Source organism: Dendrobates tinctorius, unplaced genomic scaffold (genome assembly GCF_039654945.1).
Source record: "Dendrobates tinctorius isolate UK_male_01 unplaced genomic scaffold, ASM3965494v1 ptg000097l, whole genome shotgun sequence".
NCBI lineage: Eukaryota > Metazoa > Chordata > Amphibia > Anura > Dendrobatidae > Dendrobates > Dendrobates tinctorius.
The window spans coordinates 10,112,536-10,138,707 of NW_027361765.1; the positions used below are offsets into that span (position 1 = coordinate 10,112,536).

General features: G+C 43.7%; 1 protein-coding gene across 1 annotated transcript in view; it reads right to left on the reverse strand.

Moving 5' to 3' along the window:
* The window catches only part of MTMR10 (myotubularin related protein 10), an 81,495-nt gene that overhangs the window by 37,483 nt on the left and 17,840 nt on the right, over positions 1 to 26,172 (reverse strand). Inside the window, exons 3-5 of the mRNA XM_073586893.1 lie at positions 8,482 to 8,618; positions 4,590 to 4,662; positions 2,439 to 2,581 (exon numbers count right to left, since the gene is read on the reverse strand). Of these exons, the coding sequence (XP_073442994.1) occupies positions 2,439 to 2,581; positions 4,590 to 4,662; positions 8,482 to 8,618 (353 nt within the window). The remainder of the gene's footprint in view (positions 1 to 2,438; positions 2,582 to 4,589; positions 4,663 to 8,481; positions 8,619 to 26,172) is intronic.

Sequence of the window (26,172 nt, forward strand, 5' to 3'; positions counted from 1 at the left end):
AATCCTGGAAAACTCAGTTCATTCCTAACTCAAGCTTGGTTATAGTGATTCAGTATACGCAAGCCATATAGGATGTTTTCAGGAAGTACAAAATGAATAATTCTGTTTGTCACCCTTTCCTGAACTTAAAAAACACCCGTTTGGAAAGTCTGATTGAGCAAGTGGACGGCACTTTGCTGCCAGAGAAAATCTCGTCCTATGCAATTTCCAGAAAACAAACGCAGATTTTACTAATCAGTGAATGAGTCTTATATGTAGCTGAGAATTGACATGAAGTCCAGGAAGGGAACTGGCAGCTACAAGGCTTTTCACACTTCGTCGGGCATAGGCACAGGTGTCCACGCACCCCGTATATACAGAGCACCGAGAACAGTCAGCATTCAGAAACATCTAACACACGAGAGCCTTATACCCTCGTGAGCTCATGTAATGAGAGATCACTCACTGCTATTAATGGGCCTGTCTGCAACAGACAACAACCTAACATCCCTATTTTAGGGCACACCTGGCTATAGGGACTATTAGTTTAACCGAGAGCAACATTCTGCATCAATGGCATCTGTATTAAAAAAATCAAATTTTGCCTGGAATTTGCCTTGCTAACTGATTGAATGAGACGTCGGTCCGTGTGTTCTCCAAAACAAAACAAAAAAATGTAAACCTGTTTAGTTGCTAGCAGTATTATTGAGGGCTGCCCCTTTTAACAAAAAATACGAGTATTTTGGAGGCCAAATTAACAATCCATAAAATACACTGGAGGTTTTGCACAAAATACTGAGAACAAAAAAAAAAAAAAACACAAGCTGTATGCATGAGATTTCTGAAATCTCAGACATAGTTGGTACTGCTTCTCCCATAATATTCCTTACTAATGCAGCATACACAGATTACACAATTTAATTTCCCAAGGAAACTTTACTTTTTAGACCAAGGGTGGGGAACCTTTTTTCTGCCAAGGGAAAATTGGATATTTATAATATCAGTCGCGGCCGTACAAAATTATCAACTTGAAATTTATCCTACTATATTTGGTCAAACATTTAATTAACTCTCCCCTAATGTGATGGCAGGGTCAGCTTTTTCATGGACGCCTGTGATGTTAGGTGGTAGTGATGCCGCTAGTCGCAACTAACTTTCCAGATTTGTGTCAGTCTGGGGCATAATCAACTCTTTCCAATAAGCTTTGTAAAGAATTCGCAGCCTTAGAAGTAAATTGTTCCAAACCCAGATGTATATTACACTGGGGGAAATTTATCACTGCTCATGTTACACTTATAGCACTCAATCAGTGGTAGGTCTGCAGTATACATCACATAGGAGACACTGGGGCTGGAGAATATACATCACATAGGAGATACCAGGTCGCTGTTTTTGCCAGTGACATGCGAGAGCACAGTGCGCCGAGTTTGCCCACAAAGTACGTTCTAATGCTGGCACTAGCCAGCATTAGGATGTAATCCTTCATTGCCTGTGCCACAGCATTCAGTAGTGAACACTGTTTTTGTATGCTAGCAATATAAGAAGCAATTAAAGGGCTGCTATCCAGCAAAACAGGGCCGCCAGCCTGAGCACTGCGGCCCCTGGGAATCTGCCTGGGAATCGGAGAGTGGTATATCAGCCCTCAGGCCAGAGGTTCCCCACCCCCTTATATAGAGAGTGTTGAAGCAAATCAGATACCTAGATTTCCAAATGTCACTATGAGAACCTGTACCTAGGTGCAACAGCATGGGACAAGAGCTTATTTTCATGAGGAAATATGGTGTGCAGTTGCGAGGCCGTTCAATAAGGTGTTACCTAGGGCAAGATGTTTTACAATGAGGATTCTGTGCTAGTTTAGAGGTTGAAACAGAATTACAGCAAAGTTTTCTCCAAAAGTATATTCTGATAAATGTAAGTATATACTACAAAAAACCCTTTCTCGTCCCGTGATATATTATGTCACAGAGCGGATTTATGGAGTGAGCTGAAGAGCTGAGCTGTATTACATTGCCAGCATCTCATCTCATAGAAATGGCTGGAGCGAAGTCAATCAGTAGAAATAAAGTGAAAGTCCCCAATGGGAATCTTTAGTTAATATAAAAAAGAAACAGAAATTTGAATCACCCCATTTCCCCCCAAATTTAACACAATAATCATATTTTGTAATGTAAATGTACGAAAACTTTTACGTGAATTGCTGTAAAAAACAAAAATGACAAAATTGCTGATATTTTGTATGCCAGCAAAACATAGTACGTAATGGTACCATTGACGAGGTGAAAAAAAAAAAAAAAAAAAGGTGATAGTAATGGAAAACATGCAACTGCAATTTCTTTTATCTTTAATACTGTATAGCTAGTTTTCATTGAGCCTGAGCACTAGTGTCTGCCCAGACCCTAGACAAGAGCCACAAATACTCAACATGTGCACGTGGCCTTAAAGAGTTAAAGTGAACGTACCTTTTTTGCACTCTCTGGGCCAGATTCATCAAACCGAAATCGAAGAATGCGGAAATCTTTACAGTAAATGATCAACTCTGTCGGGTTGAATTTCAGTTTCTTGTTGAATGAGAGGATTTTCTGCTTTCTTTTGGTGTCATTTACTAAGATTTAAAAAAAAAAAAAAAAAAGGATTTCCATTGTTACGCCTTCTTTATTAATTTATTCATCTATATTCCATCTAGTGATTTAAAGGCTTAAGAGCTGTTCACACTGCACTACTGTGTCCATTCAAAAAGACTGAAATCATTAGCAAGTAGCACAAAGCCCAAAAGATCAAGAGTCCGTTTGGCTCAATCAACTCAATGGCTCCGCTAACAGGAACGCCTGTATCCAGTTTTTCGGAAATTCAGCCAGAAATCCCGCTCTGATCGAGTCATGAACAGGCTGTTACTGGTAAATACAATGTGAACATCCCTTTAACACAGGGAGCACAGGAAGACCATATATTTGTGCTCCATCAATATTGAAAGCAGTGCAGACGACAAATACATGGCCAACGGTGTGTGATTTAGTGGAACCAGCTGCATTTCTAGGAAGATTTTATATAGAAAACAATGAAAGTTGCACAAGACAAATGACTGTGTTACATTTCCTTTACTGGTTACTTGTGGGGTCTGCTGCCCTTCCAATGCTGTGAAGTTGTAACTACTGGCAAGTTCCAGACATGCTGGGAGCTCTGCCTTTTCCAGCCAACTAGTCAGTGAAACACCTGTCTGCTAGCCACAGCTGTAGCCACAGGGCACAATGCTTTTGCTTCACCTCTAATTTTGGCCTAAAAGTGCTACGTATAAAAATATACTTGTAATGTACTAAATGCAGAAGTAAAAATGATCGAGAAAATAAGTTCCCCTTGGTATTTTTTCCAACTGTTGTGAGACTCCATATAAATATAGCTTACCTATAATGAGCATAAGTCCCTAGATCTATACCCCAAACTAATGGAGTGTAATGGAGTTTTAATGCCGATAAAATCTTCACCTTGTGTATAAAAGAAAAAAAAAATAAATTCTTTGTTTTAAGGAAAAATTGTACACTGGTGAGTGGCATAAATGAATAATGATTAAGAGTTGTTAAAAAGGCTTGTTTCATGATTGCTGTGAATGAACAGGCTACTGACTACCTGAAGAAGGAGCAAAACGCTCGGTCATCGGGTGCCATGATCTTGTATGCAAACTTTTTTTCTGCATAGAGATGGCCACTCTTAATTCACACCTGTACACACCAGTTTCCTGATTTGCAAGTGCCAGTCAATTTTTTATCCGTATATTAGCTCCCTGACCGGGCACTCCACCCTCCAGACTGTGGCGGTTTTAATTGCAGCAGGATCCTACCTACCCATAAATTCAGGCTTTAGCCTAAGGCTGGCGTCACACATGCGAGTCTCTCGCATCAATACTTGCTGCCGCCGGCAACCGGGTCCGGAGTGTGCGGCTGCAAGTATTTCTATGCAGCCGCACACTCCGGTCCCAAATGCTGGCGGCAGTGCCGGGTATTGATGCGCGAGTTTCTCGCATCACACTCACAAGTGTGACCCCGGCCTAAGAGAGGTAGTCACACCTACCCATAAGTTCAGGCTTCTATTTAAGAGAAGTATTCACACTAGACACGTACATGTAGGTTCCCAGCAAACCGGAGATCACACAATAAAACTTGCACAGAGATTACCAGCTGAGACAGGGATCCTGTGTACTCCAGAGAGGAGACATTCAGGCCGCATATACACACAGCAGCTCAACTGTACTATGCGGAGGCCATTTAGTGTTTTACAACGCTTATATATTAAATCAAACAGTAATGGAATACACTGTCGATATGACAAAGGTCTTGTATGGGAATACCCCTTTAAATGACCACTATGCCTAGCACGAAGCTTGAAGAACTCATTGAGAAGCTTTCCCTTTTTTCACATGGATAAGTCACTCATTGGATTGTATATTCCTGCTAATGGGTTACACGGCTCAAATTCAGTGTGAATCTGTGTGTGTGTGACGGCCATCAAAGACTCGTTAGGTCATCTTACAGATCATCATACACTAAATAGATGCTGGTGGGGTTGATCAAATATTAATGATCAACATTAATGACATATCCCTGCCATTTCATACATACCTACAACAATTTGCTCTATACAAGTCAGTGGGACATCATGCTCACCAAAGAGGTGATTTTTATAGTGGAATTTCTGGAAAACAAGCAGTTACCATGTTAGTGCAATTGTAATATTAGGAAAAAAGCAAATGGAATGTCTAAATACTATGATGTAAAAATTACTAAAGTAAAATTTTATATATATATATATATATATATATATATATATATATATATATATATATATATATACACACACACACACAGAGAGAGAGAGAGACACAGAGAGAGAGAGAGAGAGAGAGAGAGAGAGAGAGAGAGAGAGAGAGAGAGAAGTTAGTTTTCTCCTGTCAGATAACTTCTCACACCAATTCTACTGCCAACCTCAGTTACTCTTCCATCTTTTGAGGTGCACTCTGTCCACATCTACTCCCCTTCAACCTCGGCTGGTTGTCATTTTCTTTCTGCAGATATACCCACTATCAACACTGGTGACTTAAACATCCCCATTGACACTTCCCGCTCAGCTTTCTCCAAGCTACCTGTCTGAAAGGGCCACTTCCTCTCACTTCCCGTGCTCGTGTGAACAGGGGATGGGTGGGGGGGGGTTTATCTGACTAAAACTGTACCAATCTGACTCTACATGTCCCCAGTGGGTGCGAAAAGTGACACTAGTACAAATGGGGAAACCTTACCACGTGATCCCGCTGAAGTAATATTGACATCAGGCTGGATGGTAGGTTTGGATCCTTCACACCCACTTTACAAACTTGCACACCCTCACAAAAATCTCAAACACCTTCAGACATTGGTTCCTTATACAATGCAGATGCTGCTGCAGTTTTACATAACTCCACAATGGCTGCAGCTCTTAAATCAGTCGCCCCCTCACATATGCCAAAACTCGCACAATTAACAGACAACTCTGGAGCACCAGCCTGGCTCATTCTACACTTCATCACGTTCAAAACAGTCCCTCATCAATTTCAAGTCCATGCAAAACATACCTACTTCTCATCTCTCATATCCTCAGTTTCTCACAACTCTAAACAGATATTCAACACTTTCATTTCTCTCCTCCGTCCCCCCAGCACCTTCTCCCCTCTCTACTCATCTCAGCTGAAGACTTTGTCTCATTCTTCAAGCAGAAGACTGACTACATCAGATAAAGCTTTGAACTATAGTCCCCACAGCCCTCCCCATAACTACTCTGCCCTCTTCCACCAAAACCATCTTCTCCGCTATTACAGAAAAAATTTCCTCTATTCTGATCACATCTCACCACCTGTGCACTTGACCCGATCCCATCCCACCTCATCCTAAACCTCAGTCTTCATCCCAAACTATCACTAACAACTGGCGTCTTTCCCTCATGCTTTAAACATGCCTCGGTCACACCTCAAAAAGCCTTTCCTTCACCCATCCTCTGTGTCTAGCTATCACCCCATATCACTTCTCCCCTATGCCTTAAAACTATTGCAACAGCGTGTCCATCTTGAATTGTCTTCCCATCACTCCTCCTGCTTAGGCTGAGTTCACACGTGGCGTTTTTTTCGCGTTTCCGCAGCGATTTTGCCGCGAAAACGCGAAAAATAAGCATCCCATGCATTCCTATGGGATTCCGCAATGCTGTGCTAATGCTGCGGTTTTTACCGCGGCGGAATCACTTCGCGGTAAAAAACGCAGCATGCTCATTAATTTTGCGGAACCGCGGCAATCCCGCACCCATAGGAATGTATTGTTCTGCTTACTTTCCGCATGTGGCTGTGCACACCATGCGAAAAGTAAGCAGAACAATTGCGGATGGTACCCACGGTCCGGAGGTGAGGAGACTGTCCTCCGGGCTTTGGGTACCATATCCCTGTAAAAAATAGAATTTGAAATAAAAAAATGGTGTTATTCTTACCTTCCGACGTCCCGCGCAGCCTTCCCGCCTCTCTCCACGCTCCCGTTCCCAGTAATCCTTTGCGAAAATGCCCGCGATGACGTCCGTTCTCGCGGGATCGCGAAGTCTCGCGGTCATTGCGAATGACCGCGAGACGTCGCGATCCCACGAGAACGGACGTCATCGTGGGCATTTTCGCAAAGGATTACTGGGAACGAGAGCGTGGAGAGAGGCGGGAAGGCTGCACGGGACGTCGGAAGGTAAGAATAACATCATTTTTTTTTTATTATTTTTTACATTTTATCTTTTACTACTGATGCTGCATAGGCGGCCTCAGTAGTAAAAAGTTGGTCACACTTGTCAAACACTAAGTTTGACGAGTGTGACCAACCTGTCAATCAGTTCTCCAAGCGATGCTACAGATCGCTTGGAAAACGCTAGCATTTTGCAAGCTAATTACGCTTGCAAAATGCTAGTTTTTCCGCGGGAAAATCGCGGGAATTTAAAGTGCGATTTTCCCGCGGAATGGAATTCCGGAACTCTCGCGGCAATTTCTGCGAGCGTTCCGCTATGTGTTAACTTAGCCTCACTCTTTTACCGGTTACAATCTGGCTTCTGACCGAATCACCGAAGCCAGAATCATTTAATGGAAACTGCCCTAAAGTCTCCAATGACCTACTAACCACCAAAGCCAAGCGACCCTACTGTCATCCTCCTCCTCCTGGACCTGTCCTCTGCCATCGACAGAGTGGACCATTCCATCTTACTACAGATTTTTGGCCCCATCTTGAATCTCTTTATACCAAACATTCAGCGCCTCCCACTCACACACCACCTGCTCATCTCATCCCCTTGTTGTCAGTGTCCCCCAAGGCCTAGTTCTAGGAACCCTGCTCTACTCCATCTACATCTTCGGCCTAGGACAGCTCATAGAGTCCCACGGCTTTCAGCATCTTCTCTATGCTGATGACAAACAGACCTAGCTCTCTGGACCGGATATCACCTCCTTACTAACCAGAATCCAACAATGTCTGTCTGCTATTTCATCCCTCCTCTCTGCTTGATTTCTAAAACTTAACATGGACAAAACAAAATTCATCATCTTTCCCAATATCACTCACCCCCCTCAAACAGACTTATCCATCAAAGTCAATGGCTGTTCACCCTCCGCAGTCACGCAAGCTTGCTGCCTTGGGGTAACCATTAGCTCTGCTCTATCATACATACCACAAATTCAAGACCTTTCCCACTTCCTGCCAACTCAAAGTCAAGAATATTTCCCGGATCTGTACATTCCTTAAGAATTTGGGAATGCCCTTATCTACCGCTTCAACTACTGCAACCTCCTGTTCTGTGGCCTCTAACACTCTTGTGCCCCTCCAACCTAGCCTAAACTCTGCTGCCCAACTAATCCATCTGTCCCCCTGCTAATCTCATGCCTCTCCTCTCTGCCAATCACTTCACTAGCTCACCATTGCCCAATGACTTCAGTTCAAAACCCTAACCATGACATACAAAGCCATCCGCAACCCATCTCCTCCATACATCTGTGACAGAGTTTACTGGTACTTACCTGTACACAACCTCCTATCTTCAGAAGATCTCCTTCTCTACTCCTGTCTTATCTTCTCTTCATACAAATCGCATACAAGATTTCTCTCGTACATGTCACATACTCTGGAACTTTCTTCCTCAACATATCAGACTCTCACCTACCATGGAAACCTTCAAAAGGAACCTAAAACCTAAAGAACAACTTTTTTAACAAGCCTACAACCTGCAGTAACCCTCGTTCCAATAAACCGCTACATGACCAGCTCTACCCTCATCTACTGTATCCTCACCCATCCCTTGTAGACTAAGCCCCTTTTATAATAATAATAATAATAATAATAATAATAATTATAAATAGTAATAATAAAGCAGAGGTGGCAACATGCTCTCATGTAACCTATGATGTGTGTAGCCCAGCCAATAACATTTCTAGAACTTTCACATGCTATGAAGACCAGAGAGAGCAGAGCTTACCTGAAAGGGCATCGGAGTGTCAGTTATAAATGAAAGCTTGAAATTGGTGCAGGTCAGCTTCCCCCACAGGTCATAGAGGCTTGTATCCGAAGCGATGCATTTTCTGACAAAGTTCACTTCATTTACCACAATTTCACCTAAAGTGTTAAAATGGCAACATCAGAAAAGTGAACAATTAAAATACACCAACTTCCATAACAAATATGCTTAATTAATAAATCCAGTAGTCCGATAACCTATGATCATATTCTTTTAAACTCTGTAAAAATCAGCCCACTAATTGGTACCTATTGTCATTAACAAGTTTAGGTGGTAGAAGAAAAAAAAATAAAAAAAAAATATTTAAAATATATTCAGTCATGCATTGGTATTTAACACAGCAGCCGAAATTTACCATGGTAGAATACATGAGGAGGTATTCCTATGCCTGACACATCACAAGGCACAATGAGGGGTGCAGGAACGCTTGTTTTGTGCTTTTTTGAGCTATTTCATAGTTTTTTTTACACCAGGGAAAAGAATTGTAAAATATGTGTATATAGAAAGACACTGCTGAATGCTATGCTTTTAGCCGTTTTGCAGTCCTGAAAATGTATTGTCAAAAAGAAAATAAGACTCCTCACCTTTAGCTTGCACAATTTTTTCAAGAAATCTACTGTTCAAAGTGTGCCCCATTTTCACACGATAGAGATTATAAAGTGACCATACAGATTAGATGAAAAAAGGGCCAAAATATTAATCAGTAGCACAATTATTCGTTTAGTGATGGTCCCATAGACACTTCAGATTACATAAATCAATGACCTGCCGCATCGAGCAGAGGTCTGATGCACTCAGTGCAGATCTTAGACAGAAAATTAATCCTACATGCCCAACCAGTGTTTTGAACGATTACAAACACCAAACCACTAAAAGTTGCTAAAGCATGAAAAAAAAAAAAAAATGGAGATACTTAGCACATAATTTGTCACATTCATGCATGCCCAGCAGCCGTGACAAGGCGATCTCCTGTTTCGCTGAGAAACTATCTAGTGTGAATACCTCTCTAAGGCTAAAGCCTAAATTTATGGGTAAGGGGGTCGGGTGCTCGGTCAGTGAGCTAAAAAACAAACACCTAAAAAACAAACACTCAACAGTCATATCAGCAATGCTGCTGACCGTCGTCTTTTAAGGCCCCTTTACATTTAGCGATGCACCAGCGATCCCGACAACGATATGACCCAGTCAGGATCGCTGGGGCATCGCTAAATAGTCGCTAGTGAGCTGCCACATAGACAAATCTCACAGCGATCGTTACTTAACTTTCAGACGCGGCGATCCTGACGTCCTCTCGTCGGCGCCAGCAGGAAGCGCCCAACGAGAAATGGACATTGAGGGACAGAATGATTCTTTCTGCTGATCTCTAGTGGTGACTTCTCTCATCGAGAGCAGTCTGTCAGTGGCTCTCAGAGAACACAGCTGCACCCAGCCAGCTGAGCACTTATGTGTATGGTAGAGTCGGAGGAGATCGGTTCAGACGACTGTTCAGCCAACAGCCATTTTAAGTGTATGGGGGGTTTGCGCTCAAGAGCCAGGCACAAGGCTATATTACAACTTCAGCCACAATAGGTCTCCTTCAGAGGTTTAGGCATCCACTACTTTACCGCTGTAGAATTCTGGTTTTATACAGAATCACAGATTTATTTTTTTTCTCTGAAACCTTGTACAAATCCAGCTAGAAAATAACCAAACTGTGCTACAAATTATGAATTTTGTTATTATATGTGGAGACCAACGAAGCCTCTGCTGCCCGGGCCACATCTGATAAGATCTACATCCATCACGCATACATATTGCCTTATATAGGAGGTGAAGCCTTCTGTCACACAATGGGGATGAGTGAAAGGTAGCAGAGAGATATGGTGCAGACACAGGCAGCCAATGTAAAGCAATGTTCTCCACAGCCTGCAGTAACCATGAAGGATCAAGCTACTAAATGTTTCTTAGGAGCACATCCACATCTCATAATCCAAGCCGAATGGCAGACGATTTTCTATCAGATGGGGTTTCGCTCCCTTGCAGAAAGTACAACCAATCTAAAAGATGGCAGACATTCTGTAGAAAAATCAGTTACTAGAAAAACAATGGAACGGGCTACCTGTATTCTCCGCCTGGCAATGAAGATCCATAAACCATTTTCATTTGGCAGAAGACAAACCTACTTTTGTTTCAGCCACCACTATAGGGGATATAAGGTTTTGTACTGTATGTAATAGGTCAAGATAAATTACATAAATTAAAAAAAGTCTGTCAGCACAACAGGAGTGTCCAAACTAGACTCAGCAACATGTCCGGGACATAATCCACACAAGGTTTTAATCAGTCGCTGTGTTTGACAGAAATCCTCATTTAGGCTGTGTGCCCACGATGCGATTTTTGGCGCAAAAATGCTGCGAAAATGTTTAAAAATCGTGTACAGAACGCACCCCATGCATTCTTATGGCATTCCGCACATGCTGTGCTAATAATGCGCTTTTTTCCGGGCTGAATCGCATCGCGGAAAAAAAAAAAATCACAGCATGCTCATTCTTTTGTGCGGAATCGCAAAGAATTGCCGCGATTCCGCACCCATAGGAATGCACGAGAATCGCTTACTTCCTGCATGTGACTTTGCCCACCATGCGGGAAGTTAAGCGTCTCATGTGCGGTTGGTACCCACGGTGTGGAGGAGTGGAGACTGTCCTCCAGGCCCTGGGTACCATACCCCTGTAAAAAAAAGAAAAAAAATATGGGGTATATTTACCTTCCGACGTCAAAAGGACGCATGCGCCGCCAAACGCATACTGCGCACGGCCTGCGTGCCCAGTGCTAAAGATAAGGGACTCAGGACGCATGCAGCGTCATGCGTCCGTAGGCGGAGCTACCGGCGGAGGCGCGGCAGGGGGCGGGGCTTAGCGGCGGCCGTGCGCAGCCCGATGCTGCGGCTGTAAACGCTAATGTGAAACTAGCCTTATACACGAAAAACTGATGTCTGCATCAGTTCTTAGAATGTACCAGATTTACCAACAAAAGATTGTCTTGTATATGCAAGCGTATCCTAACTAAGTATTGATAAGTCTGCCCCAAAGCGCATTTAGTTTTCATAGATCTGTAACCATACATTGTGTTTTATTACAGGAGATTTGCAAGGTTATTAGACAAAGTGATGTATTCAGACGCACAGCACTAAACCATCATAAAACTTTCACAGTTTAATTACTGTAATTTTCCTCCCATGCTGCCAGCATGAGTTTATGTACCTGTCCTTGCAGATCTGGTTGAAGAATGGTCCATAGCACATAGAAGTGCAAACAACAATATCAACAGACACTTAGTTCATTCACTCCATAGCACGAGTCCAGGGATAGGGTTGTGTGTAAGAGCATCACCTAGCTTCCCCATCCGGCCTAATGTGGCCTCATTCAGACATCAGTGATTTTCATTGAGGCTTTGGATCAGAGTTTTAGCAGTGTTTAGTCAGTGTGTGACTTTTTACCATCCGTTTCAGAAGTGTTGGAGATTTCTCAGATTTCCATCAGTGCACAGATCGCATACAGGTTTTTTTATAGACTTGCATTGGCTAGTTTCAGCTGAGACTTGGATCAAAATTGGACCTGTGTTCGTGTTTTGGTGTAGACCACCTTATGCTCACCATCTGAATGAGTCCATAGAGGAGTGGAAGAGTGTAGGTAGCTCCCGTCCCCTATGCTGTTCAGGAGCGGACCCTTCCAGTGTAATAATACTTGGCCCATTTCACATTATTACGGCACCGCTTGCATGCTTCCCCTTGGAAAGGGAGGCTTTGACCCGTGAAAGCAACAGTAGCAAGTGGAAAGCATTAATGTATTCTTTTTCATAATCGTCTTATACATTTCTTAGAACAGAATCAGACGTCTGATATACGGCATTTTCTAGTCTGATATCACTATAAGGCAGACCACTAGAAATACACTCTCTAAAGCAGTGTTCAAACTGTTAAGCTTTTCTGCATAGTTTCGGCATTATACAGAATCTTCCCAAACACTACCATCACAGACACAGATTGTTCTGCTTAAACAGAATGGTTACAATGTGTCCCAGACACTGGGCTGACGTCATGACATGTGACTGGGCAAAGAAACAGATCCATTGATGTATACACACACTGGATACTCCCATGTAACGTGTTGCAATGAGCCAATAAAAAGTATAGGCCTTAGGCCGGGATCACACATGCGGGAAACTCCGAAAAGTCTCACATTTTAATACCCGACACTGCCGCCGGCACTCGGGAGAGGAGCGTTCAGCTGCATAGAAATACATGCAGCCGCCCGCTCCAGTCCGAGTGCCGATGGCAGTGCCAGGTATTAAGATGCGAGACTTGTCCAAATTTCTCACATGTGTGATCCCGGCCTTAGAAGAAAGACTGTCCCAAAGAAAAGGAAAAACACTAAAGGCCAAATTTATCAAAGCATTTACTCCATAACATATCTGGCATAACAAGCTTTGAAAATTTGCTAAACTTTGGCGCAACTCTATGCTGCGCTAACATTTTGTGACTTTTGCCATTCTTAAGCCATTTTGGCCCAGCACCAACAAGGTGTGTAGACGTGAGGCAGGATGGGGATGTGGTAGCCGCGTGGTAGACATCTTGCAGCGATCACTACGCCACAAATCTTGCTCTGGCAGGGACTGGGGTAAGATTTGTGGCAAAGCGCACAGAGAGGTGCACAACAGCCTCATTCCACCCCTACCGCTCATCAAGACCGGTGTGAGGATCGCCAATCTTGATGAATAGGGGCCTTTGTGGCTAATTTCAGAACATATTGCACAAATGTCTAAAACTATTACGGTACATGCAAAATTAAAAAAGTAAAAACAAAAATATAAAAAAGTACAATAAGAAATATGAAATATTCTTATTGCTAGTGCTTGACAACTCTTCTGTGAACCTGCAAGAAATGCCAAGGCTTAATATAAATAATGTCTGATTGTTATCAGCAAAAAATGAAGCCATCTCCTTACAAAAATTAAGGTAATAAGGTCTAATATTAGCATTTCTGAACAAAAACTTATACTGAAATTTTAGCAGTCACAACATGCTGGATATAGGAAGAACTCAAATCTGAGCCATGATGAAATGTAAAATTGGGGAAACAATCCTCCGTCTTGTTAAAGGACATGACATTCCTTGTAGCCTGGCAGGCAGAACGGCTGACACATGCAGGAATTCTTAGTCATCCTTACACGACTGCGCCAACAACATTCCAGCATGTGAAAGGTCCAGGAACACAACAATTCATTGTCTGACCTTGGCCAAGAGCTCAGGATCCCAGAACAATAATGATTAATTCAATGATGAGGGAATCGGATCAGCAAGTTGCATCTTCCTGTAGATAACAAGTGAACAACAAAATAACATCTTTATTACTAATATTAGTGATTCAATATCTAATGTGAAAAAATTCTGATGCCAAAAACTACACTGATCCAACAATGCCAAGACGGACAATGACTCATGACTTGCAACACAGACCCATGACAGCAGACCTGGAAATAAAGTGTCTACAGACTTTACCAAGCTCCCAGGCAACCATGAAAATTCACAGAGCTCAGGAGAGGCATGGTGGAAAAACTACGAACATGTAATGGAGCCATAAATGCACTTCTAGTATCAGCAGCTTCATTATTAACTTAGGCTAGTTTCACACTAGTGTATGGAGGAGCTGCGGACTTCCTCCGTGAAGCCCCGCCCACGGCTGCACCTCCTCTGGTCAGCTCCGCCTCTGTCGGCATGCATACCCTATCTTTAGCAATGTGTACGCAGGCCGTGCCGATGTATGCGGATGCCTCCGCATGCTTTGTTTTGATGGTGCGGCGACCTGCGCCGAACGCAACATGTTGCATTTTGGTGCAGTCGCCGTACCGTCAAAACGACGCATGCGGAGGCATCCGCATACATCGGCACAGCCTGCGTACCTAATGCTAAAGCTAGGTTACTTCAATGTGAAGCGAAAAAAGAAGAAATATGCAGCACTTACCGATATAGCTGAAAAACTGTGCGTCTTTATTTCACATAAATTCCATCAATAGATGTGTGGACATGCAGAACGTTAGAGGAATGCTAGGGGAGGGAGGTGCCGGACAACGGCCGTTTCGCGATTACTCGCTTCTACGGGTCCAGGTTTCAGCTATATCGGTGAGTGCTGCATATTTCTTCTTTTTTCGCTTCACATTGAAATATTCATGTTTTTTCATGCAAGCACCTCCATTTTTTGACCGAATTATATGCCGCAATACTTCAGATAAATAGCTCCGTCTGGTAATGTGGTGATTTGTGTGCCCTAGTATGCCATTCATCTGTTTGCTCTTTGCAAAGATAGGGTACGCAGGCCTCATGCAGGAGCTGACCAGAGGAAGTGCGGCTGTGGGCAGAGCTTCACGGAGGAAGTCCGCATCCCTCCACAGCGCCTCCATATGCTAGTGTGAAACTAGCCTTACACTGCGATCATGCCCTTACATACAGTTTTCCTTATAAACCTACAATATCTACACATTATGCCAGACAAAAAAAATCCTTCATAGCATCCAAAACCTGAAGTGTGATTTAATTTAAAGTTAGCTTTACGTTAAGGGGTTATCTAGCAAAACAGCTTAGAATACTACCGATCCCCAAATACTCTGGTTTCTGCAGATTCCGACATCCCTCTGTGGTCTCTACATCCTGCTTCATAGAGGACTTCCTTGTCGCAAACATATAGCTGCTTCACGCATGGTCAATGTCCAGGAAGTCAGTGATGGAGCACGAAGCATAGATCATATAAATGGTTTTCAATATATTTTTCACCAGCTGGATAACCTCATTAAAGCTCATATGTCCCCCAATGTCTAATACACATTTCTTTGAACTACAGTCCATAGCTCCTACAAAGTATCAAACAACCAGAAATCACACTTATAACTCTCTAATTAAAAAGAGAACAGATACTACAACAGGAATGTCCTACAGAGCCAAGTCCTACACACGTCATCCATGTTCCTAGTCTCCAGATTTTTGATTGACAGATATAACCCAAATGTACAGAAGCTTTAAACCCATAATGGCCAAACCAGGATTGACAGGCCATTTTTTTATCCCGTTGTGCCTCCGAGGCTTTTCAGCAGCTGTAACATTTCTCATTGATGTTTCTCAAAGAGGCCAGGCTTCACGATGGGCAAATGGTATGTTCATTACTCACCGCTATAAACGTATATATAAAGTACTGTATAAATTTATTTTTCTGCTGCAGTTACAAGGCAAAACTATACACTACAATGATATAATTCAATGACAGAGCTTATTGTGGTCAGCTAGGACCCCGGAGAGATATGGCAGAGATGCGGCAATCATGTGATCACGCTATACAGAGGCATCGGCAATGCTGAGGTTTCTGGACACTAAAACCAAAGAAATGAGCCGGAGCATAAGTTGGAATACGTGCAGCATGTAGAAGCATGTTCACACTGTGGCCATTTAACAGACAAAACCTAAGATAGTAACAAAATGAGCATATGCCCTGTAGTAAGCAAATAGTAATAGTACATATAAATAGCATAGGGCACTTGGCATAAAGGCTATCCCACTGCGACACAGTGTACCCCAATAGGGACGGTTGTATACTCGGATATTAAAACCTCACCTTGTGTCAGACAACCTCAATTTAGATGGGGGCAGAGCACGCTGGAGCCCCAGTTTCTGACACCTGCACATGGGAAGCTATATTAATGAAATGTCTAGCTCAAAAAAGGGGGAAGCCATAATGCAAGGTATATTATATGCTAATTAGGTTTCTATCTTAGGTTTTGTCTGTTAAATGGCCACAGTGTGAACATGAGTCTACATGTCGCATGTATACCAACTTATGCTCCGGCTCATTTGTTTGGTTTTGCTGTAGTTTTTTGCTCCTTGTACAAACAGGGGTGTGGCTACCCTTTTTTGAGCTAGGCATTTCATTCATTTCAATAGCTTCATATGGACAGGAGTCTGAGGCGGTTGGGCTCCGATTCTACTCTGCCCCCAACTACAATGAGGATGCAATTCCGCAACTCCCTGCTGCTGGAAATTCGCATGCGGAATTCCCGTGAAAAACTAGCGTTTTGCAAGCGTAATTAGCTTGCAGAAAGCTAGCGTTTTTCAAGCGATCTGTAGCATCGCTTGGAAAACTGATTGTTTGACAAGTGTGACCAACCTGTCAGTGTTTGACAAGTGTGACCAACTTTTTACTATTGAGGCTGCCTATGCAGCATCAGTAGTAAAAGATATATAATGTTAAAAATTAAAAAAAATCGTGATATTCTCACCTTCCGGCGGCCCCAGCAGTGTTCCCAGGCCTCAGCGATGCTCCCAGCTAGTCCCGTTCCCAGCGAAGCTTTGCAACAATGACCCCAGATGACGTAGCATCACGCGAGACCGCCATTTCATCTCAGATCATGGTCGCAAGGCATCGCTGGGAACGGGACTTGCCTGGAGCATCGCTGAGGCCTGGAATGGCTGCCGGAAGGTGAGAATACCACGATTTTTGATTTTAATTCTTTTTTTTAACAGGGATATGTTACCCAGGGCCTGGAGGAGAGTCTTTGGGGGCGTTAGTCACAACAGCTATCCAATATATATGGCTAGCTTTACACTGTGAAGTCTATGAAGGACACAATGTGACCAAAGATTGAGAAATAATTCCAGAGACATGCCATTTACCCCTGGGTACTTACCACATGTGGAGATTCTAAATGATAGTCCACTGAACATCTGTTTTTTTTGTGCTGTATATATCAACTCTATTCAAAGTAATTACAAATTTAAGAACAGCTTTTACGAAAATAATTTAATTAACCTTGCACAGAATAATTTTTATTTAACAACCTCAGTACAGAAGTGTTAATATAGTTCTCCCCAACTAAAAGATGCAAACACTCTACAACACAGCATCTAATAAAATATGGTACATGTTCGTTTATTTAAAAAAAAAAAATAAATAATTCCATAATTCAACACATGATATTGGAGGAATAGGGAAAATGGAAAAATCAGACATCTATGGCCACCATAATAATGCTCCATTGATGTATGGAGCCCAACACAATCTTGTACATGAGACCTAAGGCCCATACAAACGCACACAAATCCAGTAAACGAAAAGGTGGGATCATAGCTGAGATGAATCTGTGCTGCCCTTTATGTACATGCTCAGTAGTGACCAGTGCTGTGGGGTCATAGCTGAGATGAATCTGTGCTGCCCTTTATGTACATGCTCAGCAGTGACCAGTGCTGTGGGGTCATAATGGAGATGAATCTGTGCTGCACTTTATGTACATGCTCAGTAGTGACCAGTGCTGTGGGGTCATAGCTGTGATGAATCTGTGCTGCACTTTATGTACATGCTCAGTAGTGACCAGTGCTGTGGGGTCATAGCTGAGATGAATCTGTGCTGCCCTTTATGGACATGCTCTGTAGTGACCAGTGCTGTGGGGTCATAGCTGAGATGAATCTGTGCTGCACTTTATGGACATGCTCAGTAGTGACCAGTGCTCTGGGGTCATAGCCGAGATGAATCAGTGCTGCACTTATGTACATGCTTAGTAGTGAGGCAGTGCTGTGGAGACTCGGAAGTCAGAGAAATTGAGGAGTCACAGTCAGAGGTTTAGCTTACCGACACCACAGCCCTGACTACTGTACCCAATTTATTATATACTAGCTGAAGACCCCAGCGCTGCCCGGGCATAGTAACTAACTACGGTTAGTTATAACAAATTATAATGATTATATGTATATATCTATATAAAGCAGAGTGTAGAGCCCCGCCCACTCCACATAGCCACATTCACTATAATATCCCACATCATCCCGTTAGCCAGAGCCACCAGACAACTACCACCAATATCCCACATCATCCCGTCAAAGCCACCTGACTACTACCCCTAATATCCATCTTCACGTCACAGCCGCCAGACTACTACCCTAATATCCCACATCATCCCGTCAGAGCCACCGGACTACTACACCTAATATCCCACATTATCACATCAGCCTGGGGTCAGAACCACAGCGCTGAGTGGAACGGTCCTAACTTCCATACCGGGGATCTCTTTAAGAGAGGCCTGGGATCAGAACCAGAGCGCTGAGTGGATTTGCCCTGACTTTTATACCAATGATCCCTTTAATAGAACCCTGGGGTCAGAATCAGAGCGCTGAGGGATTTGCCCTAACTTCCGTACAGGAGATCCCTTTAAGAGAGCCTGGGGTCAGTACCAGAGCATGTGAAGGCAAATGCTCCAACTTCCATACCAAAGATCCCTTTAAGAGAGGCATGGGGTCAGTACCAAAGTGCAGAGTGGATTTGCCCTCACTTCCATACCGGGGATCCCTTTAAGAGGGGCCTTGGGTCAGAACCAGAGCGCTGAGTGGATTTGCCCTAACTTCCATATCGGGGATCCCACTAAGAAAGCCTGGGATCAGAACCAGAGCGCTGGATGGATTTGCCTTGACTTGCATACCAATGATACCTTTAATAGAACCCTGGGATCAGAATCAGCGCTGAGGGATTTGCCCTAACTTCCATACAGGAGATCCTTTTAAGAGAGCCTGGGGTCAGTACCAGAGCATTTAAAGGCAATTGCCCTGACTTCCATACCGGGGATCCCTTTAAGAGAGGCATGGGGTCAGAACCAAAGCACTGGATGGATTTGCCCTGCCTCCCATACCAGTACCAAGATGCTGAGTTGGTTTGCCTTAACTTGCATACCAATGATCCCTTAAGAGACCCTGGGGTCAGAACCACAGAGCTGAGTGGAACGGTCCTAACTTCCATACCGGGGATCCCTTTAAGAGAGGCCTGGGGTCAAAACCAAAGCGCTGGATGGATTTGCCCTGACTTAAATAATGGAGATCCCTTTAAGATGGAAGATGTACCTATGGGAGGGAGGATGTGTGATGGGTATATGTGCACGGGAGGGGGGATTCATTTCTGTCATGTGCTCTGTGCTCCTGTCTGGGGGGCAAGATAATGGCTCGGAGCTTATGTACCTGGGGATGCTAGATTTCTCCCACCATGTCAGTGTCTGCTGAGGTGTTGTCAAGTGGGAAAACTGTTGCTCATAGCAACCAATCACAGCTCAGCTTCTTTTGAACAGCTCTGGTGAAATGAAAGATGCTTCGTGATTGGTTGGTGATACACACACACACAGTTTTATATATAGAGATTTTAAGAGTCAGATCCATTTTATACAGACTCCGACTCTACCAAAATGGACACAAACAGCAACTCTACAGCCCTGATGGTACTAACAGAGAATGATCTGCAAAAATAATTCTCAGATAATAAATTCTGAATGAAGTTTAACCTTCTATGAATCTATAACGTATTTTTTTCACATCCTATACGGTATAACAATCTAGCACAGCCCTAAGACTTTCCTATATAGAAACCCTTACGATCAGACACCTCACCGCTGGCGATCAGCAGAATTAAGTAGCTGTGTAGATGTTTGGAGCTTTCGGCTGTGTGCACACGCTGCGGATTTTGCTGCGGTTCCGCAGCGGTTTTGGCCGCTGCGGACCCGCAGCAGTTTTTGCTGCGGTGTACAGTACCATGATTCCCTATGGGAATCAAAAACCGCAGTGCAGACGGTGCGGAATTTTCCGCGCGGATTATCTGCGGTTTTCAATCCGCAGAAAGAATTGACATGTCAATTCTTTCTGCGGATTCCCCTGCGGTTTGCCATCTCCTCTATTGAGGAGATGAAAAACCGCAGGTAAAACCGCAGGTCTTTTGACCTGCGGTTTCACCTGCGGATTTTACAAAATCCGTGCGGATGAATCCGCACATAATCCGCAGCGTGTGCACACAGCCTTCCACTTCCAGCGCAGCCATGCACATGCTCATTACACAAGCCACATAACAGCAAACATGTGTTTTCTGTAATACACAACCTTCTGGCATCAGGGCTCCCAATCTGCATTGTACGCGGTAGTAAACAAACATTTCGAGGAAAGGGCCCGTATCCCACTTCATAGGAAGACCAGCATAAATGGAGAGGTTTGGTGTGCCACATCCCACTTACTGATTGGGCACATAATATACAGCCACCATACGTAAAACATGCCTCCAGGTCTGTAACATTATCAACACAATAAAAAGGAAAACCTGGCTCACACTGCTATCAGATTGCCATTACCAGCACACATGGCTCTGCAAGTATGCGGATGTCAGACAGTTCAAGGTGGAGTTACATCAGTGCATACACATTAAGCAGAAGCTGAGCACAGGAAAATAGGATAATCACCCTATATACAATGCTGCGGAATACGTCGATGCGTAATATAGAAATAAAAGGCACTTTGTTTCTTCCAAATACGTGAATCAGATTGCTCAACAGCATCAAGCACCAAGCGATCACTAACCAGTCAGCACAGGAATGCATTTCTAGGTATAATCTGCAACATCACTTGTGTGTAACCCTGTAAATTACAGAAACGTTCCTAGATGCCTCACTTAAAGAGGTTGTCCACTACCATAGCATTGATGACCTATCCTTAGGACTGGTCATCAAGGTCCGATCGGCACTCCACACCCCTGCAGATCAGCTGTTCTCGGCGTCGGAAGCCTGAATTTTAGAGCTGCTCAGTCTTTCGGTAGTGGCCGCGGCACGGTACTGCTCATCCGCCTCCTATTCAAATCAATTAGGAGGCGGATGTGTAATACCTGGGCTGAGGCCATCATCAGAAGATGGAGCAGCTCTGCAATTAGGAATTTCCGGATGGCGGCTGTTGCCACTGACACCAGCTGATCGGCAGGGGTGCCGGATCCTGACCGATCAGACACTGATGACCTATCCTAAGGATAGGTCATTAATGATAACGAAGTGGACAACCTCTAACTATTCTCATTTTGTCCTTCCAAAATTTTTCTTCCACATCTGGTCCCTTGTAGCACCTGTTTACACAGGCTCCAGGCACTTCATAGCACTTTGTACCTGTAGTGACCGGTTCATGCAGCGTTATGTGAATACTCCACAGCACTGATGGCTGGACCTTACAATACAGTACAAACACTTTTTACTATTCACCTAGTTCCTAATAAACGGTAAGCTTATTATCAGGGCCCTCACTCCTCTTGGTATTCGTTTATTATGCATTACTCTGTAAATACCTTTACAGTCTTTACAAGTCCTCTCTAAAATATAAAGTGCTGTAGAAGATGTTGGTTCTACAGAAATAAAAATTATTATGTGCAACATGGGTGTCTGAATGAGGCCTCTTACTTGCAGTTTCAGGCAAAGAGCAAAAAGCAAAGTGCCAGATCAACAGATTCTGATCTACGGGAACAAAGGCGGGGATACACAACCATATAATGACACGGCTTGCATTCTTTCTTACCCAGACAGACAAATTAAGTCCACACCACCACACTATAACCATAGTAAACAGCAGCTAATACTTTACTTTGACAGAAAACTCCAGGATGAGGCCGGAGCTAATCTCCACTACCCGGTGTTTATCCATGTCGGCTTTAAGGATGTACCTTCTTGAGATTATATGTTTTTAAAGTGCCCATGTTTACCGAGGGAAAAGATAATTTCCAAGTACTTTTATTTATATTTGGTTTCATGCTAAACTGGGAGCAAAGCAAATAGACACAGCCGATGCAGTAACCGCAGATCCACACCAGCTCACCGAAATAGGCCCTGCTCTGGAACACATCTGGACCCTTTAACCAAAGAATGCTCCAAAGGCCAAGAATGTTCTGTCCACATTACTTATTTTATAAGAGAATATTTTCAAACATCAGAGACGGATTTCTGGCCAGAAGCCAACTATGAGCACTGCACATTTCACGCATTTCTGGGAGAAATTAATCTAGATTCCATTCATATTCAAAAGCCAGATCTATCAGAAATCAAGAATAATCCAGAAGTCCTTACAACATCATGGCTCAGGTCAAGCATTTCACCGCAGGTCGGAGGATCGGATTGTGAATATAATACTACTGCATGCCAAAAATACTCCTCTGGCAAACAAACTACGGTTACTTGTGTTTCAAGGTGGAGGTCAATCAATTTAAGGACACAGATCCTCATACATCAAGTTCTGCTGAGAGATTTAGTAAAAACCTAACTATCAGAAATACAGCCAATATCAGCAGTTTGAGGAGTTAAAAGATGATAAAGAAAAGGAAACAATGACTTTATGATTTCCAATACACAGCTCAACAGTTACATTTAAAGGGACAGTCAGCACACAATGACTGTTCATACCAAGTCCCGCCAATTGGTGCTTCCTGGAGGGGCCAATCATTTAAATTCACCTTCCCACCTGCTTGTTGTCACTCTGTCTCTACCCTCTTCTTATTTGATTGACAGCTCTGGCATCATAGAGCTGGAGAAGAGAGGAGTTTGATGGAAAACAGGCTGGAAGGAAGGTGTAAGGCTACGTTCACACGTAGCGGATCTCTCGCGGAAGTTACCTTGAGAATTCCGGATTCCATTCCGTGGGAAAATCACATTTTAAATTCCCGCGATTTTCCCGCAGAAAAACTAGCGATTTGCAAGCGTAATTAGCTTGCAGAATGCTAGCGTTTTCCAAGTGATCTGGAGCATCGCTTGGAGAACTGATTGACAGGTTGGTCACACTCGTCAAACATAGTGTTTGACGAGTGTGACCAACTTTTTACTACTGATGCTGCCTATGCGGCATCAGTAGTAAAAGATAAAATGTAAAAAATAAAAATAAATAAATAATATTGTTATGCTCACCTTCCGGCATCCCGCGCAGCCTTCCCGCCTCTGTCCACGCTCCCGGTCCCAGTAATCCTTTGCGCGAATGACCGCGAGACGTCGCGAAAGACCGCGAGATGTCGCACTCCCGCGAGATCTCGACGTCATCGCGGTCATTCTCGCAAAGGATTACTGGGACCGGGAGTGTGGAGAGAGGCGGGAAGGCTGTGCAGGATGCCGAAAGGTGAGAACAAACAATATTTTTTATTTTAATTCTATTTTTTACAGGGATATGGTACCAAAAGCCCTGAGGACACTCTCCTCTCCTCCGGGCCGTGGGTACCATCCACAAATGTTCTGCTTACTTTTCGCATGGTGGGCACAGCCACATGCGGGAAGTAAGCGGAACAATGCAATCCTATGGGTGCGGGATCGCCGCGATTCCGCTAAATTAATGAGCATGCTGCGTTTTTTTAACGCGAAGCGATTCCGCCGCGGAAAAAAAACACAGCATTAGCACAGCATTGCGGAATCCCATAGGATTGCATGGGATGCTTATTTTTCGCGTTTTCACGGCAAAATCGCACGTTTAAAACCAACGCGAAAAAACCGCCACGTGTGTACTCAGCCTAAATGGACCCTGTCAGCAGGATTGTGCACAGTAACCTACACACAGTGTGAGGTTGGCGCTGTTATACTGATTAAAATGATATCTTGGTTGATGAAATCCATCTTGTGGTTGTTTAGTCTTTATTTGCAGTTTTAGTTAATGAGATTCTCATGCTTGGGGGCGGGGCTTCATGTGGCTCTCTGCATACAGGCTGCCTGTAGCATGATACGGGGGAGAATATGCGTATTTTCGTTTTATGGAGACATAGTTTTGCTTAAGAAATTTTGGCAGATAAAAAAAAAAAAAATAATAATTAGGCTTCAATGCTACTGCGAAGGCACCATCTTGATGGAACCTAATTTTTTTTTTCTCTGCCAAAATGGCGCCAGAGCCTGTGCAGTAGCATCTATCGGAACTGGATGATAGATGCTACTGCGCAGGTGGAGCCGCCAGCGCTATTTTGACTGAAGTGCAGGGTTTAAATGGCGGGTTGGGTGCACTTCGCGGCACCAGACAGCTGACTAGCGGTGGACATCGCGTCGCTGTCTGACACCCTTACACCACTCAATCCCTGGTACTCTACCTCACCGGTTTATCCGGTCCACACCAATCTACTAAAGCCCACAAATTACGGATACGAGTCTGAAGCACGCATACGTGCTGTATACAAACCTGTTTACGTCTTCTCAGCCGGCAATGGAAGAAGGCCGTGTGTGGCCGAATCGTTTTATTTTTTGACTGCATTAAAAATCACGAAAGTATTAAGTTACGTACCGGTAACGGTATTTTTCGGAAGCCCATGACAGCACCACGAGAGAGGATCCGCCCTTCAGGATCAGGAAACCTACAGATACAAATGGGCGGCACCTCTCCCACGCATCAGTTGGATTACAGAGCTTGAGAGGCTACCATGGTTAGTGGCACAGAATATAATCTATACATCCTATTTACAATTTATATGTAATCTTTACTCCAAAATAAGGTAAATCCATGAAATAGCTTTCTAAGAGGAAGGAGTGCACCCCTATATGTGAACAAGGGAGGGAACTAAGGGTGCTGTCATGGGCTTCCGAAAAATACCGTTACCGGTACGTAACTTAATACTTTATTCAGACTCCCATGACAGCACCACGAGAGAATTACAGAGATGTAAACTAACTTAGGGAGGGACTACAGCCTGCAGCTCCCTTAGCCCAAAGGTGAGATCCGAGGAGGCACCCATATCTAACCGATAGTGGTTAAAAAAGGTGGAAGATGACCAGGTGGCCGCCTTATTTATCTGGTCAATTGACACTCCAGATCTCTCCGCCCAAGATGACGCCATGGCACAAGTGGAATGCACCCTCAAATTCTGTGAAGCCGGACCGCCCCCTGTTGTGTAAGCAAGAGAGATAGAAAAGTGGATTAGGGAGGCTAACGTGCGTTTTGATACCCTAAACCCTCTCTTAGGACCTTGGAAGGATAAAAATAATGCGCTCTCTTTCCTCCAAGGATCAGTAGCTGATATATATTTTAGTAGGCATCTTTTAACATCTAACACATGAAGCTTCTGCTCTTTAGGGTTGGTAGGATTAGGGAGGAAGAAAGGGAGCACTATCTCTTGTGTCCTGTGAAAGTGTGACGCTACCTTGGGCATGAATGCTGGGTCTGGTTTTAGGATTACTCTATCATGTAAAAACTCTGTATAAGGGGGCAACCTAGAAAGTGCCTGAAAATCACTTATCCTACGTGCGGATGTTATTGCTACCAAAAAAGCTGTCTTAAGGGATATAATCTTTAACGGGGCCGAATTCAGAGGTTCGAATGGCTTCTCTGTCATAGCTGTAAGTTCTAAATTCAAGTCCCATGGTATACCTTTATCCCTGTGTATGGGTCTTGATCTACTAGCAGCTTTGATGAATCTAGTCACCCAATAGTTGCTGGCAATATCAAAGGAAAATAGGGACCCCCAAGGCTGAAATCTGCACTTTTAAAGGTACTTGTGGAAAGACCCAACTCGAGACTCCTCTGAAGGAATTCTAGAATCTGTTTCATGGGTATTCCATCCCTGAGATTAAACTCAGAGGTGGACAGGAATCGCCTCCAGGTTCTAGCATAGATATTTGTAGTAATCTGCTCTTCAGGAGGGTATTAATTAAATTTTGGGAGAAACCTCTACTCAACAGTGCCCTCTCAATCTCCATGCCGTCAAATGGAGTCCTGCTACTTGTGGATGGCTGACTGGCCCCTGGTAGAGAAGATTCGGAAGGTTCGGCAGTACCCAGGGATCGCATACTGACATGGTCCTCAACCATGCGAACCAGGTCCTCCTGGGCCAGAATGGGGCAATTAATATG